At 37.6% G+C, this 20,494-nt stretch overlaps 1 protein-coding gene across 1 annotated transcript in view; it reads right to left on the reverse strand.

The window, feature by feature from the left end:
• The window catches only part of RANBP17 (RAN binding protein 17), a 166,916-nt gene that overhangs the window by 21,653 nt on the left and 124,769 nt on the right, over positions 1-20,494 (reverse strand). The window contains exons 22-25 of the mRNA XM_050713578.1: positions 19,615-19,697; positions 9,500-9,714; positions 8,223-8,361; positions 1,646-1,812 (exon numbers count right to left, since the gene is read on the reverse strand). Of these exons, the coding sequence (XP_050569535.1) occupies positions 1,646-1,812; positions 8,223-8,361; positions 9,500-9,714; positions 19,615-19,697 (604 nt within the window). The remainder of the gene's footprint in view (positions 1-1,645; positions 1,813-8,222; positions 8,362-9,499; positions 9,715-19,614; positions 19,698-20,494) is intronic.

Consider the following 20,494-nt stretch of genomic DNA (forward strand, 5'->3'; position numbering starts at 1 on the left):
CCATCCGTTCAGTCCGGCAGACTCAGAAGTAATTTTATACGCAGCAGAGAGCGGGTGGAATTGATTTTTCACTCAGTGCTCAGTTCCCATCTGAATAATTATCAATTTTACTGCCTCATAAAGGGAAGAGTCAAAATTTCAAATCAATTCAAAAGAGCTTCTGAGACTACAGAAACTGTGCATGAGAATAAAGGTCAAAGTTGTCAGTGACCCCGGGAGATGATGTCAGATATTAGTCCGCTGAGCAGTTGACATCAGAGGCACTCAATATGATATGACTAGTGCTAATGCAAATCATATTTATGCTGACTACTGGAGACCGGCCATTAATATTTAAAAGAGTACGTGAAAGCCTGCATTCAAAATAAATATAACATATTCCACAGAATCTGAAGTTAATAAAGACAGATCACTGCCTGGTCATATGCTGTAAAGTGAAAGATTACTGCATATTAACAGACAAAGTATTACGTTAGGGTCGCCACAGATGCAGCCAAGTCCAGCGCCTGGGCTGCTGCTCTGTCCTTTCTGCCCAAATCACAGCGCACACGGAGCAGTGCTGAGTAATTTGACATATCCAAACGCTGACTTCACTGCTAGTGTCCGTGAAACCCCTATTGGGGAGAAAACATGAGCACTTGTAATATGACAAGGGAATCGTCCTATTCTGATAATGATGCCAATAATAAACATCGTTAATATTCTCCCAATATGCAATATACTGCCAAGAATATATTAGTTACTTTTCACCTTCAATTAGACCAGTAAACGAATGACAACAATAATCACGTGATGAAGGTGACTGTATGCCAGCTTTTTTCCAAATGACAGCGTATCTATTAGGGAAGCAGAACGACGACCACACTCATCATTTGCATTTTGTTAATAACTTCCGTTTTCATTAAAAGCCTCCAGACCTGCGGAACGCGTCTCCTGAAATGGCATCTTTACAACTGCATTAGGAATCCAAGGAGTCTAGTAAATATGCATCTTCAAATAGCTTAATGAGATTTTAAGGGAATGTGGCATGGAGCAAATGTGGAGAAACGTAGCTAAGATCATCCTAATCTCCTCTTAATGTACTCAGGCTACAATAAACTTGGCTGAGCTGGGAAGGGGAAATCTTTCCTAAGTACTGCAGCGACTGCTTCCTTTTCAGAAGTGAGATTTAATTTCTATCGTATTCACCTTTAACTGAAAAATCCAACTGTGAGTCACCTACTGCAAAGTAAACATTCACACTCAATAGCATACAACCATTCAATTTAGACATTTCATTACCAAAGTCTGTGGTTCAATGCCATAAATTGTTCTTCTACAATAGAGAACGTTCCTCACCGTTTTTCTATAGAAATTTATTGATGATGTTGCATACCGCATTTTTTGAGCAAAAACAGAAACCAAAGTTTTAAGATACTGTACAGCCAAGTTCAGTATCTATGCTTTCCAGTATGACAAAAAATATCTTCAATCTTTGGTTGTCATGAGAACACAGCTGAACCTACTCTGGGTTGCATACCAGCCCAGGGAGATTTGTTCTGTTACTAAACAGCCTGTGCTACCCTGGCATTCAGTACCACAAGGTCCACAAATCAGAAAAATTTATAAAATTAATAATATCCCATAGAAAAGACTGACAATTCACCTGCTGTAGTACTTCCGGGTTCTGCTGCATGAAATTAAACAACCTTTGTCCATCCTGTGAAATTTCTCTACATCGTAGAGTCTTCTTGCCTTCTTTAGCTATGTGCTTGAAGAGGTATGTGACAATGTAGTCTAAGCTAGCGCAACAGCTGGAGGAGACGATTGTATCTGCATAAAAAATGAAACAGTTCTGAAATTGTTTCTATAAAAGAATAACTAATAATGACATTTTATAGTACTCAGAGCTCAACTTTAATAATCTGCTTGACATTAGCCTAATCAATACATCAACAAGACTGTTTTTGATGTATGAATGGACCTGCTTTGAAGACTGTCTTTATTAGCACACAGTGGTATTAAACCTTTCAGATTCCTGAAAACTAAAATTCTGTTTTGATCCATTTACCAAAAAAGTGAGGTTAAATAAGTAGAGCCGTTGCCCAGTCTTTTCCCCAAGCAGCATTTCACAATGCTTCTCTGCCCCAGACAGCCCACTGGCAATGTCAGATGGCACACAATGGACAAGAGCCATGCCAGGTAGTAAGAGGGTGACCACACATCAGCCTGGTGGTCCCTTTGGTTAACAACTAATAATTCAAGCAGGTTAAAATATATTAAATCTGGCTGGCAACAATGCAACTGCAGTCACTGACCAACACTTAATGAACATCCCCAACACAGAAAGTCATGACAGCAAGGAAGGACATTGCTGAAAAGCATAAGCAAAAGCCACTTCATATCTTTAGTTACTGTTTCTATAAGTAAGGGAGATTAAAAGCTTAAACCTATTTGCAAAGTAAATATGTCTGCCTGATTTATGTAAGTTATTTTGTTGCTAGGTGTTGCCTGCTGTGCTGCTGCTGTGAAAGAGGATTCTGTTCACTTGTGTGCATCAGCATGATGGCAACGGTGCACTGGTCCTGGTTTCTCACGCACTCTCCTCTCATCTTACTCCTGAAAACAGTGGTGAGCCCCTTCTCCTGTCCAGCTGCTGTCTCCTCCTGCCCTGACCCCGAGATGCTCCCAGGCCCTAAGAAGGGGGGCTGCCACCTGACCTCCCCACTCCACCTCTCCTGATGAGAGCCACAGTGTTAATGAGCCTCCAGCTCCTCACCACACCACCACCAGCTAAAGCTCTTTGCATACTTGCAGGGGTTTGACACGCTGGGTGCAAGGTTTAACTGGAACTGATATTCCCTGCAACTGCAAAACCAAATCCAAACGTGTGGATTTCGGCCTTCATCCAGCTTCCAATGACTTCAGCTAGTAGTTGTCTAGGCCTTTTATAGTTCACAGCATTTATTTTAGATGGGCCACTGGAGTAAGAGATGTGTGGGGGTTGCAAAAGGAATTAAACTGTTAAAATGCTCATTCTGAGGGAAAAGGGATTAGAAGGATCCAATTAAATGTACCTTGAATTCTTTAAACTATGCTAATTTGGAGGCCTGCCAACCTTGCAGTGTTCATTTAAACACATCCCTCTAGACACTGAAGTATTTTGATCTGTGTCTGTTTTAACTCCTTAAGCTCTGTGCCAGCATTATTAACTCTTTGCCATCTAAAAACTAATTGTATTTTGCTAGCAGTTTGAAATAAACGCTGAAGAAGCAGTTGCTAGTGAAGAAGCTACAAAAGGTCTCCTAAGACTTGATCTTCCAGAGGTGCCAGGTGACTTAGCAGGAGGAGCTGAACGTGGTCTATCAGATCCCAGGAACAAGCTGCAGCGTCCCGACTCAGTCTCAGACTGACCCTGGGCATCCCAGGACTGCATTCAGCAGAGCCGAGTCCTAAAAAATGTTGCCTGCAGAAAGCCGAGTTCAAAGTTATGAGTCTTGCCAAAGTAAAGACTGCAGAACCTGGCACTCATCATGTTCTCAACCAAAACAGTCCTGCATATAAACTAGAAATGCAATTCATAGTGGAATTGAATCACCATCAATAACAACAAGTGAGAGATTTGAAAATACATATTTCATAGGAGGGCTCTGCTGTATTTCTAAACCAGTGCTTAACTCTATTTCTTTTTAAATTGAATAATACAAAGTAAATCACTATCATCAGTTTACAAAACAGCAGTAGTTCTAAACATGCTGATACTGTACAAGTAGATATTTTACATTCGACAGTAAGTGATTTTAGCAGGACAGCAGACAGGTCTATGCTATCATTTGCTCATGAGAATCTGATATGAGTGTTAAGAGCTACTTAAATTTGCCCATAACTATATATCAAATATGCTTCCCTATACTCATTTTTCCTTTTGATTGCAAGGATATAACAGACAGGGAGCGTCAAGCAAACTCCCTTGAATGACTCTTCTGGGCATGAGGAACCTCATGCTGGAGCAGGCTAGCGTGCTCACTAAATCTTAGTGAGACAAGCCAGGCAACCAAATAAATAGAATGAACAAGTGCAACAAGGAGCTACCATTTCTGGGCTGTGAACAGAAGAAATGGATGGAGAAGACATAATAAGATAGAATAATAAAAGACATGGAGGTAAAAGCTTGGGATAATCAGGACAAATGCAGTCAAACCACACTTCTCGTTTCTGGTCAGCTCAGCTCCACCACCTGTGAACTAATCATCTGGACTGTGAAGCAAGCAGGCCGTGGCTGCGGCAGAAGCCAGGAGCAGCTCCGGGTGGGCAGCAGGGATCCAGCAGTAGGAATCCAGCAGCAGGTCCGCAGCTCTGCCCAGCAGAACTGAGCTCCCAGGGCTGGATAGGTGCTGGTGGTGGGGAGGGGACAAGGGCGACAACCCTGGTGCCAGTCACCATCACGTTCAGCTGCCTCTTTTAATTATTTCATTTCTTCTTTGCCAGCATGCATTCATTTAATGTGTTCAGTGCTGACTTTATCTGAACTTTTTTTTCCATCTCCACGTTTTCGCATTACATATGCAATTCCAATTAGCCATTAGCTCAAATAAGTGGCAGTAGAGCTTGTATGCTAGAACGAGTTATATTATTACGAAAAAGCCAACAAAGAAACCAAACAACTTTTGGTCTAAACAATATGACATCAGCATGCTGGAGGGGAATTATTTCTGAACGGTTTAATGACCTTCCTGAATCTCTGCAAATTAAAAGATTTTGTTTTGTTTTCCACATAAAGGTAAGGAGAGGGAGTTAAGTGGTATTTTCCCTGTCCATCAATCGCTTACAGTTCAATACCAGCATTATTTGCCTTTGAGACTAAACCTAGAAAGTAAAACGATTTAGCAATTTAACATCTAAATTAGGCAGCAAGACAGAAAAAATGTTTTACTTTTTCCTCAATGAATAGCATAGTACACTATTAATCATACGAGAATTAGAAAAGCTTTGCAGAGATTAGTGACAACATGCCAGGCAGACTACATTAAAAGACTCTGATCCACTGAGTCAGCTGTGAAAAAGCCAGGTAAACACTTTAGAAGAGAACTATTGGAGTGTTTATCCTCACAATAAAAGCTTAGATGAGGGCTTCCATTACAGCTGATTTACAGCTAGGGGCTTCCAAAGGAATACATATTCTTCCATGGTATTTATAAAGTGTGGAATCAAGCAAGGTATTTACTCAGAATGAACACTCCTAAGAAATAAGGATTTGGGGAATGTTTCTCTTACAGCTGACAACAATGAAAATCTCAAATGTTTCACACATGTGAAGAGAATAGAGAAAAAACAGATGCTTTTTTTCTGTCAAACAGAAGTAATCTCCCAGTATTTAATTTTTAAAATAAAAAGCCAGCTATTTCATTTTTATAAACATTTCTGAAAATGACTTATATGTTCTAATCAGTTTAAAACACAATTCCCCCTCAGATGGTTCACAGCCCTGAGCCCTATTATTCTGACAGTGTTCTTGTGGCACTGATGTAATTCAGTGAAAGAGGCAACACTTGGGTATACTTACCCATTTACTAAGGGCAGAAGGATGCATGTGACCAACTAACACAGAAGAAACAAATTTTTATTTCACTGCCTGACAATTGGTAATGCCCAAATACCAAAACTTTAGAAGGGATAAAAGATTTAGAAGAACCAGTTTAAGAAAATGCACGGAGAGGTAACGAACTCTGGAGATGATTAAAAGACCTGTAAGTTAAGAGCTACAAACCCAGCAAAAAGTAGTTCATCTGGACATGGCATTATAAGAGTGTGGAAAATTATTCAATACATAAATAAAACTTTTAGAACATAAATGAGGAATATAAAGGCCTACATCGGTATCATTTTTTGATATCTGCAGAATTAAGAAACGTGGTATTGAGGAAAAATTATCACTATTACTTCAACATAAGTAAAAAAAAAATAAGAAGCATTTTCTAGCTGACTAACTACGGTAAGTACTTATTACTTTTAATGTGCAAGAAATGTTCACAGAGATTAAGGGCTGCATAGGCATTTAGACAGAAAAAAAATATTTTAGAAAGCTACAGAATGAAAGTAGAAAATCTAGGGAAAATACCAGTGGGATCCTACAGGTGGTGGCAGAAACCAAACAGAACCAACCCTCCAGTCCAAGCTCCTGCTCAAAACAGGGTCAACATCACACAGGTTGCTCAGAGCCCTGCTCATTATCTTGGAATATTTTCAAGGATGGAGATTCCACATCCTCTCTGGGCAATGTGGAAACGGCCCGGTCTTAGACAGATCTCGCAAGTCTCAAAGGCTGAAAAATGACTTTGGAGGAATCAGAGTAAATGTAGAAAAAAAAGAAAAAGTAAGCATAATAGCTTTTGATGGACTGCATCAAGCTGTCAGTGAAGTTAAAAAAAAAAAAACCTAAACACTTTATTTTGGTCTTGTACATTTGCACTTGTTTTTAGGTACTTAAGATGAAAAAATCTTATTGGCTAAGCAAGTATATGGTTTATAAAAAGTGAAAAAAGTGAGGTTTTTTTGTTGATACTCTTCTGATTAGAAAATCAGGAATTTCACCAAATAGAAGTCTCACAAGAAAACATTTTCTTTCCTAAAACTTAGTAATTCCTCATGACACAACTCCCAAATACCTAAAACACAAGACTTGTAAACTACAATTGGAAATACACACTTTTCCTACTCTTCCTCAACACTTTTTGAGAGTGGAAAATAAACATAACACATGAAAGCTGAAGCTTATATAGCTTTTAAATTTTCTTCTCTCTCTTTTACATGAATTCAAATTGGGTTTCAAAGAGATGGTTAAAGTAAACTTGGTATGCTAGTGAATTATTAAAATGAATACATCCAATACCTCAAATGGAAGAGATGTAATGTGGAATAATACCAGAGATCAGGAACAGAGCTTACTAAACTAGTAGCTGTCAGTCAAGCTAGCATTGAGTACAACATATCCATTTGCAAACAATCAACAGGCAGGCTCGCAGCAGAGCCAGCCGATAGGCAGAAACTGCTGTACCATCATTACAGGTGACAAAGCACTCAAAATATCTGGGAGAAGATGGATTTCAGCATTATATAATAAAGTGACCTGAATACTACTTTACTACTGTTGCTTAGCTATTTACTACCCATTCTCTTTCTAAGAGCGGTTTCCATCTTGCAGCAAAAACTGCTGAATGTGTTTAACATAGCAAATGCTTTGTGAACCTTGGTGCATTCATGCATTCCTGTGGGGCCTGACTGACACTTGGCAGTAATGAGAAACAGCAGCTATTATGGAATAACATCCATACACACTAATGTTATACATTCCTATTTTTTTTTCCTTAATAACCACCCTAATCAATACATACTACTGTAGGGTTTTAAACAGCTTCTTAGTCAAAAACCATATAACTGCATGGTATTCCAAGGTCATCAGGATATAACTGCATGTTTTATTTTTCTTCTCCCAAATGCCCTGTCTCCTCTTCCATATTCCAAATGAATTTAAGCTATCAAAAAAGAAAACCCATCAACCCCCCAAATGTTTAAACAGTCATCTGGTTAAAAATTGTATATTAAATTGTGCAAGAGAATAAAATGAACTGCAATCAAAGCGGTGCATTTTCATTGTTACTCCAGGTATGCTTCTGTTACACTGATTCCACTCTGAATTGCATTCAGGAAGTACTGAATAATTAAAAATCTAGTTTCTTTTTTCTACTTATAAAGGTATCCTGAAATTTCTTCAATCATATCACAGCTGTGCAGAATAAGCATGTACAACATACAACAGCTTGTTGTTAACATACAACAGCTATGTCGAGCAAATAAAACAAAACCTGGCAGATTCCTGTAGACGTACTAATATATTTTACTTCTGAGGAACAAATGCATGAATTTCCAGTACAATTCTAATGGAGGCAAATGAATAATTTTACTAGTTCTGGTTTGTAAGAAAAGATCATTTTAAAATATTACCTGCACAAACCTACAGGTTAGATATTCAAAAGAACTTAGCTCCCTTAACCGAAGAGTCTTAAAATGTTCAAAACCCAGCATCTTCCACTGTCACTTGATTTTTATTTTTTAAGGTATGAATGAGTGTCCTAGTAAGGTCTGAGCTTCTTCGAAAATCTCCCCATTTACTTTAAAAATTACAAATAAACTTCAACTACATATTCCTTCAATTCCTTCTTCAGCTGTATGCAAGCAACGCTTACCTATTGCAGTAAGTCCTTCAGATATTGAAGTAAGGATATAGATTAGGACACGAGGCTCTAAACTGGTAATGAAACTCATGTGATCCTGGGTCACACATTCCAAAAGTGGGTAATAAGACTGGCTTAGTTTTCGATATTGCTGGGGGGAAAAAAAAGATATACATTGATATGGATATTATGATTAACTAATGTTAATTACATTAACAGATGACAGAAGATGATCGTATTTTTATGATGTGATAAATTCTAATTTATCTGTTAAATCAGAACATTTAGAGAAACAAGATGTTTTCTTGTCTTTGGTAGTTTTTAACTTTTCAAATTTACCATAGGATATAAACTCTATTAGTTTAAAACAAGTTCTGAATAATACTGTCATACTTTGACACTCTACACAGCATTCAGTCTAGTAAAAGTAGTGTAACATCCTGTTTAGAAGGTCAGTTAGACAGGATTGGTGCCTGTATCTTACTTTCTGCAGGAAATCTTACTGAGGTTTATCACAGATTTCCCCAAATCATCTCAGAGATGCACATTTTGTGCTTAAATTATTTCCTGTAACAGGCTTTGCACAGGAAAAGGCACTTGCCTGACTGGCACAACTAGATAACTTACTCTTAGGGACCCTTATTTAAAAGCATGTATTTTTGGATGGCTAGGAACGTGCCAAATATGTAGTATTTACTATACAACCAAAAAACTGGTTTTCACTGAGAGAAACTTTTCCAGTTCTAAGGACTTTTTGTGACAGGCACAAGTTTGGGTATTAACTATCCAGAATTTGTCCCTTCCTGCAAGAAAATGACAGTTCTGAACAAAAATGCCTCAATTCAAATTAAGGCTGATATTGCACAAGATCTGCTGTCTTCCCACAGAGATGTGGGAACACGGTGTACTTTAAAGTTTTAAATTCTATGGAAAATACATAGTGACAATTTACAGATTGAAACTAATTGCAGAGCGGCTGAATACGTGAGGACGTGTTGCAATGCACGCCGGCAACCTAAATAGGTTTTGAAGTATAGAAAGGAACAAAATTTTACATTTCTCCTTTTTCAATAAGAGCTTAACGAAAATTCTGGAAAAGCTCCAATTTCATACGGCAGTTCTATCACACCTGTATTTTGGATGTCGCTATATAAATAGATCCAAGTAATTGAACTGAAAACTGCATTTGAGCTGTTCTAGATCCCTCTGTCTCATTATAACAATACAAAGCCTGTGGTGGTGTTATTTCATATTTTACGTAAAGACTCCCAAGATGAGTAATTGCTTACTAGCAAGTCACTGTGGGATACTGAAAGCAGCATTTTGACAAAGGCCTGAAGTACATTGTCAAAGTGGTTGTCCCCGTACAACTTGAAGACGCCAAAGCTGACATAATTTCCACATAAGGCAGATTTGAGTGCAGAGTAACAGATGGAAATGCCCTTGAGTTTCAACGGATAAACCTGATCTTTTGACAAAGTCCCAAGAGAGAGGATCTGATTACCTGTTTTCATAAAAAGAAAGAGAGAAACTTAAATAAGCAGCTGCAAATATAAAATATTTTGATGGCACTATCTAAACTCATTTTTGGTCTTTATTTTCATTACTATTCAGAATTATATTGGTTTCTTCATTTGGCGTAAAAGATCTCTTAAATAACCGTGACTAGAGCTTAAAAGCCACCAAGGAATTAGTATGCAAAAATTAAAATATAAGCCGTGGAATTGCCATCGTAGATTTACATCCAGACCGTGACTGAGTCTATCAGCATGAATTCCTTAATCTGAACAGAGTTGCAACACACGGTTTTATAGTTTCTCATGCTGCAGCAAAGCCTGGTTTTGATCCATTAGCATGATGATCTCTTGGGATAGTTGCTGATGTATACACACAGTAAATACATCCCTCAGAAAACAAATATGTCCATTACAAAAGCCTCTATTTTACCAGTCACAGATGGGAATGATTTTTTAATTAAAATCCATGTTTATACTGTAAAAATAACAGCTAACTGTAAATATTTGCTGTTGCTATTACCAGGCAATAGTGACTTTTGGATCCACTCTGCAGCAGCGCAGCAGGTCCCACTGCAATCCTCTGTACAAGGCCTCATTACCAAGTTTTTTTAAAGGATCTTGTAATAATTTAATACTTATCTTCATAGCACCCTAGAGTTAGGCTGTCTTCATGACAAAAATGTATTATTATTATTTTAAAAAACATTAGGAAATTAATGAAACAGAGCTGCAATAGTAGAATGAACACAGGAAAGATTAAGTGCTTCAGTTCTACCATTGAATAGTCTTGCTAGGTTGACCCCATCTGATGTTAACCTTGACAAGCCTGGCAGGCAAAAAAACCCAACCTGGTCTTCACTCTGTTACTACTCAACAGGAGATGATTCTTGTTAATTTTAACCAGATGAAAGTAACACAAAACCTTGCATTTTTAAAAGCATTCCTACAAATGAATGCACACAACTCTGCAGATCAGATGCTCAACTCACCTGCTTTCAGCATCTGACCTAGCTGTCACGGCTTTTAGGACACCTCAGAACAAGGAGCACACAGGTGACCTGCACCATTAATTGTTCAGAATTCCAAACATTGCCAGATGAGGGAAGTATTTGTGGTGACTCAGTTTTGCTTCTGTCATAGGCAAATCAAATATACCCCTGAAAACTTGCCTGACATCACACGACGCATATCTCAGGTTGCATAGCACTGTTAATACATACTAAGGCTCGATACTTAACTGCCTCTCCCCATAGATACCCATACTGATATTCACCTCTACTTACCTGCCTTATTTTAATTATTTTTCTTAATATTATTGATTAGTGACAATTAGAAATTTACCTCATATAATTAGAAAAATGAGGGGATAAGCCTTGTTTCTAAACACAGCACATCAAAGCATCATGTGTTTGCTATTGTTCATGCGAATAGGAAGAGAAAGTAACATGATACCATTTAAAACATTAATGTTCTTCACCACTTCAGCAAGTACAAAGCATTTTATCCATCAGGTTGCGAAGGAAGAGCAGACTTAAAAGACTGGGAGTACAATCGGGGATTACTTTGAAGTAGTAGCTGGGGTGTCGAAGAAGTAGGAATGGCATCACAGAATTATGGAAGGTAGGAGAAGAATCAAATATTTTGCTAGGAAAGATGGTCACTTGCAATCAAAATTGAGGCCTCAATTTAAAAACAATTAATATTTATGCATGAAAATACAGACTGTTTTTGATACTTTAAATGGTCATATATAAGCATCCCTACTACCCTGAAAGTTACAGACATGAATATGATGCAAGTGGGGACGAAGCTGCAATTCCAGTGACTGCTACCAGATAGAAATTCCTCCCAGACAGCCTTAAATCTCTGTTATACTACAAATGACATGTATCCAAACGATCCCTTTTGAAAAATAAGACAGCAGGAAAGAAGAATGTCTTTCAGTGTACTTGAATATTCACTTATTGTAATACTTTACATTACTGATTACACTTATATAAAATGAAAATAAAATCCATTTAGCTTCCCACAAGTGCCCAGTTTAAGATATCCCAGCCGGGTCATCTTAATTAGCATTATTCTCTTTGACACGACCTATCTAGTTACTGAGAATATCAGTGAATTTCAGATTCTATAAAATCAACCAATGAATCAATCAGCCTGTGAGATGAAGTGGAAAGGTACACACTATTTTTGAAAGCCACTACATATAAATAGAGTACAATTATTGCGACAAAAGTCAAAAAAGTAAGCATGCTGTAAGCTACCTTATCTGGTTTTCTCCACTATTAAACTTTCTGTTGAAAAGCTTTACTTTAGTAACACCGAAGCACAGAAGTTCTCCATCCAAGAAGGTACCAGCCCAGAGTTAATAGCTGTGCTCTCCAAGCACGACACCATGAAATCACAGCTCCTTCAAGTGCTCAGTGTAATATGCAACAGATGGAAAGAGCTTAGTAGTTGTCAACAAGGCAATTATGTACTTAATATGGAAATTAATTGGAAGCCAATGGAAAAAATGGAATGATGAGAAAAGAAATTGAAAAAAACTAGGAATCCCTTAGCCTGGGAACATGAATTCTAGGAGTTACACTGTACTGTTGATCTTCTAGCGTTTTTATTACTTGACCAGAAAAAAATCACCTTATAATTATAATCTTAAATCCATTTCTCAGCATAATACATTCAATTTAGGAAGGCACAAACCCCAGCCCCTCACACTACCTCACCCTGGGGAGCCATGGCAGGGAGGAATTCAGTGCCCAGCCCCTCTAATGAAAACACTGAGAAGAATTTGTGACTAGTCCAAGATTAAAAGCTGTTTTGTGCAAGTGGACAGAGTCCACAGAGAACTGTTCTGTGTTCATGGACTGATTTTAAAAGGGCCTAAGAGTAGGAACAGCTGATTTCAAATTAGCAGCAGAGGTGAAAGACCTTGCGGTCCCTGTTACCAGTGCCCCAAGCCATCAGCCTGTGAGTCAATGGATGCTGTGCTGCAACGAAGACGAGTGCTTTAGCATTAGTTATTGAAAAAAATATGAAGTACGGTGCTATGCCTGACCAGATAAAAAGGAAGAATGGTCTACTTGTAACGTTTAGCAGGAGCTTCAGGGGAATATTTTCACGCACCATAGACACTACTGAACATAAACTAATTTATGGAGGTACTTGGAATCAGGTCAAGAACAACTCCTCAGCTACTGAGGATACGTTTACATTTATAATCTTTGTAGTGGAGGACTGGAATACAATTTTATAAACTGATTTAAATGAAGATTTAAATGATTTAAAGAAACTAAATCAACATAAAAATGACCTTTGATATGCAGAACTTTTAAATTGTATTTGAAATTCATGGCACCTGTCAAAATGTAGATCTCTGCAGAGACTAATTAGTGAAGTTTCAGTGTTATGACTGAGTATTAAAAAACAAACAAATCCAAATTACACCAAATTATTTTTTATATAGGAGAAACTGAATCTTACAGATTCTTAAAAATACCCAACTTTCAGAATTATTAAGAATCTCTTCTAATTTAACCTTTTGTCCTGCATTTGACAGCAATATGTCACTGACAAAAAATTATAAACTATTTCAGCCTCTGAGGTGATACTAAATTCTTGCAGGAATAAGAAAAGGATTTTTAAAGATATTGGGTAAAACTGGCAGATAGGAAATAAGGGTTTGAATTTGGCTGATAATTTACACATTACTGAAAGAATCCTCGGTAAATAAACAAAGGAGCTGTAGGAAAAAAGGAGTGCATGCATAGAAGGAATACAAAGGCAGCTAAAACAACATCTTGGGATGCTCTGACCGAAGATAACATCACCATGCCTCAGAATCCCACAGGCAATATGCACCAGAGCTCTTTGCACAGCTCATTCCCTCACTCCCTCCTAGATGTGGGAGCATGTCAGGACAGGCAGCTTCCCTTTCAGTTCTCTTGCTTAATTGCTTTTACAGTAGGAGCTATAATACAGATATGATTTCCTTATGGCTGAGTTCCATTTAAGCAGGGTTTGTTCTAGAATTCAGTCCAATAAGCAGTATTTGTAATAATACAACTAAATAATGTTTTAAAGTGTGAATTGGATTAAGTTAAAACAAAAACAAAAACAAAAAACACAACACTTTGGTAAGACTAAATAAAGGTTGTGAAAACTTACCATATTTATAGAGGAAAGGCATTGTTTTTTTGTTGTTGTTGTTTTGCCTTTTCCCCTCTCATACTTACTATTATTCATTACTGTCCCATAAAGATGGGTTTTGAATGGATGCTTCCCAGGCATTCAGAATGCTAGGGTAGTATAAAGAAGTGGCCACATACAGAAAACTAAAGGAAAACTTGAATCATAAAGATGAGAGCAAGCTTCAAAAACTAGTTTGTTAAGGCTTCCACAGCAACAAAACATGCATAAAACCTCTCAAATCAGCACAACAAGCATGAATAGTGCCAAGATAAATTTGCCAAAAGAAACAGATTATGAACTCTGAGTCAGTAATGAAGAGCAATATATTATGGAACCAGTACTGCAGAAGGGAGGACAGCAGAGGAACAGCCACCGAGAACAGTGACCACTTCACTTTTAAGCAAATCTACTGATTAAAAATACCTGTTATAAAGCACCGATCAGTTTAAGCAAAATTTTGAAGAAGAACTGCTACATTATGAAGTTGCTAGCACTGAATGGATTACCACGCTAAGTTCTGAAATACATGTTCTAGAAGCAATTTAAAGCTCATTAGAAATAATCGTGTCTGGCTACTGGAAAATGTGGTAAAATTTAATCCACATCCAAATGCTACCTGGGCTGTGAGAACAGGAAATTGTTTTGTGCTACTGTGGCTAACCTCATTGCTGACCTTGAGCAGTAACTGCTACAACAGCTGAAAGCTGAAGCAAAATTAAAAACTTACATCAAAGTATATCATGACAGAATGTAGATAAATAAAAACAGCATATTGAAAATATTATTTTTATGTTGGTCTCCTATAATGAAAGGCAAGAGGTTTACTAAAATGTAAGGAAACCACAAAACAAAAATAGATGGTCCCAAGATGTACTGAAACATCATTCCTATACCACCACTGGGAGTTCAAAAACACATAGTAAGGGGACTTGTACATACAGAATTAAAAGTGAAATATATTGGGGATGAAGAATGGTGGACTACAATCTTCCTACTCCTTTCAATTTCCTTCCCTCAGTTGTTTATTTTAAATCACTCACTCAGTCGGCCTGGCTGTAGCCATAACGGACAACACACAACACCCTTTGCCAAGCAGCTGCAGAGCCCTAACAAGGCTAATTGACTACCTAAGTGCCTTTTGCATCCTATGCCAGGGTTTACATCTTTTGAACATATAGCATTTGTGAAGACATCTTAGAATTGTCTTCTGCACTGTATCGTTGCTGGGTAAATTTTCAGAAAGACAAAGATTTTGTACTTTTATTCAGTGGCAACTGACAATGGTTAGTATATTTTTAAAATAGGCATTTTAGATTTTTGCTGCTCTCCATTCAAAAATGAGCTCATTGAACACATGTCTACAGGAGAAAAAAAATGCGTGTGCTTTGGATGAGAGTTAGAAATAGATTTCAGCAGCCATGCTCACATGCACGCCCCAGAAACAGTCCTATCCTGCTCCTCTCCCCTTTATTTTCAGCCCAAGCACCTATCTTACAGAAGACAAATGAGGTAAATGGAGATGCCAGGTGTACATAAACAGACATTGCAAAATTTGGCAAAATTTAAGATGGACAGAAAGTGACATGCTACAAGATGTTTGTTTAAGAAAGTTATTCCAATTTAAACAACAATCCCGTGTTTGAACAGAACAAATCCGTACATAAATTCTAGATTTTCATAACTTTAAAAAGGTCACATTTACATTACCCCAAACTGCTTTGATCAGTGTAGTCCAGACTTAGGAAAAATCAACAATATCCACCAGTGCACTGTGCTCTGATGCTGGTGAGTAAAATCATCTGATGCCACCCTACTTCAGTTACAAATTCCCTGTCCAAGTGTTGGCAGGACGTATTTCATACCAACTTTTTATGTGTCTATAGGTTTATATAGCAAGAAGACCCCCACCATACCCAACCCATAACTGGAAAGTTTCTTCTTGTTTAGTTTGGTGCTAGTGAAATTTCTGAACATAATTGTTAAATATCTTGGTCTATGCGCTCAGTCATATGGCCTGAATTCTGATTTTTGGGTTGACCTGTGTGGAGCCAGGAGTTGGACTTGATGATCCTTGTGGGTCCCTTCCGACTTGGGATATTCCATCATTCTAAATACTTTTACTAGCACTTTCTGTACAACACCAGAAGTGAGGGAGAAGAAAAATTCCAGTTCTAAAATGAACTTTAATTTTGCTGACCCATGGAAGCACAATACAATTACGCCATATTTTCATTTATGGTTTGTACATCAGATTCTTTTACGAAAGCAGAGCGATCAGGCTAGGAATCACTCTCTGAAGGCGAGGGCCAAATCTCACCCTGGAGAGCTGCTGAGCTACGGGAGAGGAGCTCTCACCACCCAGGGCAAGGTGAGCAGGAGAAGTGAGAGGTAATGAGCAAAGAGGTAACAAGCCCGGTGTTCAGGCAGGGATTGCCAAGATGAGCAAACACAGACAGGCCTCCAGGTGACGGAAAGACCTTCCCAGTGATAAGAGGAGGCTGGGCAGACTTTGTGGCAACCTCCTATGTCAGTGGATTAACTGAAAGGGAGACAGAAAGGAAGGAGCTTTCCACAAGGACAGCGTGATGAAAGAAATATGTTTGCTTCTGTTTTTTCCCCTCTGTCTCATCTAGTCACTCTGTGCTTCTCTTAGTTAAAAAAAGGTAATTATTGTAGTTTAGATTACAATCAAATCTACCCTGAGTTTCAAAAGTCTTTTTGATCAACTTTGAGGAGCTCCCTATGACCTGCAGGCGCATACAAGAGGTTTGGCTGACTTGATAAGATAAATAGCAAACGCTTTCTGTTGTCATCTCTTGATATTTACTGTGCATCTTCTGCTTGTTCACTAATGCTTCCACCATAAAATCATGCTGCATGTGAGAATCTCAACTATCGCTTTCAAAATTTTATGTTACTTGCACTTATGGTACAGCAGAATCACACTTTTCCGAACGTGGGGCTGGAAATACTGCTCAGGAACACTGTACTACATTTTATGATTGTCACTTGGTTTACTTGTTTATCTTTCCTCATACGTCTGCCAAGATTACATATGCTTAGAAGAGAAATATAGATTTAAAAAAGCCAGAGTATTATGGATTAAAGTTTTCCTTTAAAGCACAACATAGGTTTTAAGATTTTCAGAAAGGCATTTGAAATTAATGAAAAATCTCTGAATATCAGTATTTTTATAAGGATTTGTATGTTCAAAGGATCATACAGAACTGAACTAATGAATCCTTGCAACACATCTCCAAGAGCCGCATCTATTCTATCCACTGGAACAGTAATTTCATGAACTGGTGGTAAATGGTGATAAATGCTGAAAGTGTTAATAGCAGTTATTCAAAGGTGACTAATTGTGAAATACTTATAGTGGTCAGTAAAACCTTCCCAGAGTGTAAACCAGCGACCACTTCAGAAATAGCTGTAGCAATCTGAAATAGCGCTAACCTAGGACATTTATTACAAGGCCCACAGCTGAGCCGTGCTGGTCAGAACAGTGCTGCCCATCTGTGCCAGCACAGAGCCAGCTGGATTATTTGAAATCCCTGCTTTAAGAGGCTGACTTAGCTGACTGCGCTGGGGGCTCTTTCATGTTCATTTTGCGGTGAGTCCAATCCTGGAATAAATACTGACAATCACTCACAGAAAACTTGAACAGTTTCTCTAAAGTTCTCACCAAAATAGTGGAAGGATACTGCTGTGACCCTTTCAGACACTGATGACAATATGGATGTATTTTAAAAGCAAATTGGAAATAAAATATTAAATATTTAAATAAATATATATAATTATACACATACACATTGTTTGGAGGTTTTCTCCCACCTCCACATCTTTCTTCCAATTTTACTTCACAGGTGACCTCAACACCTTTCTTCCAATTTTAGTTGATAGGTGATTTAAAGTTATTATTTTGAAGGAAATCAAGGACATTTTTCCTCTTGCTACTTAAATCTGTTGTGAGTAAAACATCTTTCCATAGCAAAACAGTTAAGGAGGACAGGAAAGGAAATCGTGAGAGAAAGCTCTTATCATCGTTTCATTTCTTTCTATGCCACACATCTCCAAATAGATGCCACACATCCTCAACTACTTTTCACGATAAGCATCATTTAACTAAGGCGGCAACAGGTGTTTGGACACAGGTTTCAACAAACCCTGTGACTCCACTGCTTAATTTACACCCTAAATTTGCACTGTCCTGAAATTTCCTTTTACAATGCCTAATTAACTTCTCGCATGAGCCAGAAGATGCTGTCTGGTCTGTATGTGCAAGAGCTTTAGGGCTCTTCATTACTTTAGGGCTGAGAATTTTATGATTTTCATATACACACCATAAAAGCTGTATCTGAAAGCTAAAGGTTTCTTAATAAAGTGTTTTGTAGACCTTACTTTGGAATGAAGCAGGTTGAAAACAACCATTGTGGCTGACTAAGCAAGGATTAGAAACTGGATGCCAACAGCTGAGATAAATGGATGACCAATGATAAGGTAGCTTTCTCGGAAGGGCAGAAAGGATGGTAAAGGCTGATTGAAATTAAAAGGAAAAAAAGGTATCAGGTACCGTAAGACAAGTGGGCTTGAAGCACCACCATAATTACATTTATATTTTTCTATAACGTTAAAAGAAAGTTTAAAGCAGTTAAGTACAAATTAAGTACATGGATAATAGAAGTTTAACAGTAAATTCTAAAACTTTACCTCTTATCTTCTCATATAAGGAAAACCTGATTTTTTTTTTGTTTATTCATTCTAACAAATTAACCAAAAAACATATCTTAAAAACTAGTGCCGGCTAACAACACGGTATATTTGAAAAAGAAAACAGAGAAATGATTTTGCAAGGAGAGAGAGTTACATGGTTGTAATTTTTTCTGTCGTAAGTATTTGCTTTACACATTCTGCATATACTGTTTCCATACCCTGCAGATCAAAAGCAAAATTACACTTGAATGTTTTTTTTTTATACAGGCATCCATGTAACAAACAATTTCCAGACCTAAAATGCAACCTGAACACAGTAAAAGCAAATTCAATGCATACATTTTCTTTCATTAAAAGTAACAGGACACTTACAGCTATTCCTTTTTACAGAAACTACAAACCTACAAAAACTTGGTGATATTCCTTTCAAAATATTTAAAAAGCGATTGTAAGCTACAAAGTTAGTTGGAGTCTAATATAAACAGTTGGTGTCGAAGACCTGTTGCAACTGAATACTTGAGTGGGAGCAGTAAAATGAAGCAACTTATTACGAACAGTTTTAACAGCGCTCTAGGGTAAAGCTGTTATGGTCCTATTATGTTTTGGAACTGCTGGAATATAATTTGAATACATAAAATCAACCCACACCTATCAATCAGTAGCCCAGATCAAACACCTCATGAGTATTTGTATCTTTGCTGAAATCCAGTTAGAGCTGCTAAAAGACAGGCGTTCAAGTTAAAGTGATAGGAGCAACAATTTTACATGAATGGACACTGATCTACGAAGGTAAATGAGCTCCAAAGGTCTGCCATGTAAACCCTGTACCTTTCAAAGGGCTGATATCAGCTGTACTAAATTGCAGTCCTGATACACACTCCAAAAATCAAGCAGTGCTCAGGAATATGAACTAACAGGATTTTTATATTACAAGACAGGCAAAGAACTACACTGCAGAGGAAATGTTAATGAATACCTACCGTACGTACAAATCATTTTACTAGCTTCTCTGAAGAGAAGAATTCCATTTGGAGATGATACATCAAAATTTAAACGTTGTGATCTAAAAAATAACAGCAAAAATATTCAGATGGTCATCGAAGCAGAAAACTGCAATGGATTCATTCCCTAAAACAAAAAAAACATATTTGCTGATTACAAAGTACACTTACTTGATAAATTATTTCTAGCTTTGAGTCCAAAGATGTGCACTGTTTCTTAGGCAACAGATTTAGATAACTCATCATGTGATAAAATATATATAAAAAAAAAAAAGTGACCAGACAATGTGTATTTCCTTATGCAGTGACTGGTGAGTATCTTGTGCCTTTATACAGCCCAGAAGAATGCTGCAGATTTTCCATGATCCAAGTAGTTAGGCTAACACCTTACTTCTGTTTAGTTTTTAAAATCAGCTAAACCCCACTGGTTATTCTGCTACATAAAATCCGTGGCAATCACGAGACAGTTCTCCAAGTGTAAATTGCAGTATGCACTTTCCATGAACATTCAGACCTGAAGAAGACTGAACCATGTTGTCTCCCCTGATGCAAATGCTTTACCAAAGTCAACAAGAACCATTTTGTTCCCAATTTGGAAACACAGCAGAGCTCTGGCCAAAGTCCCTGTTGTATCTTTCTATTTTTTGTGATAAAGAAGCCTAACTTCTAGTTTATGCCTAAATGAAAACCATTAAGTACTTAAAAATTAATTTTCAACACAGATCTTAAGCTTCTGAGTAACTTGAAAACTTACCCTTAGTGTTTATTTAGACTGAAAGGGAAAGGATACATCACTGAGTGATGTAAAACAGAAAATCCCCTGGTGACCTATTTGGTAGTCCTCACTTCTGATGATATG

Source organism: Cygnus atratus, chromosome 14 (assembly GCF_013377495.2).
Source record: "Cygnus atratus isolate AKBS03 ecotype Queensland, Australia chromosome 14, CAtr_DNAZoo_HiC_assembly, whole genome shotgun sequence".
NCBI lineage: Eukaryota > Metazoa > Chordata > Aves > Anseriformes > Anatidae > Cygnus > Cygnus atratus.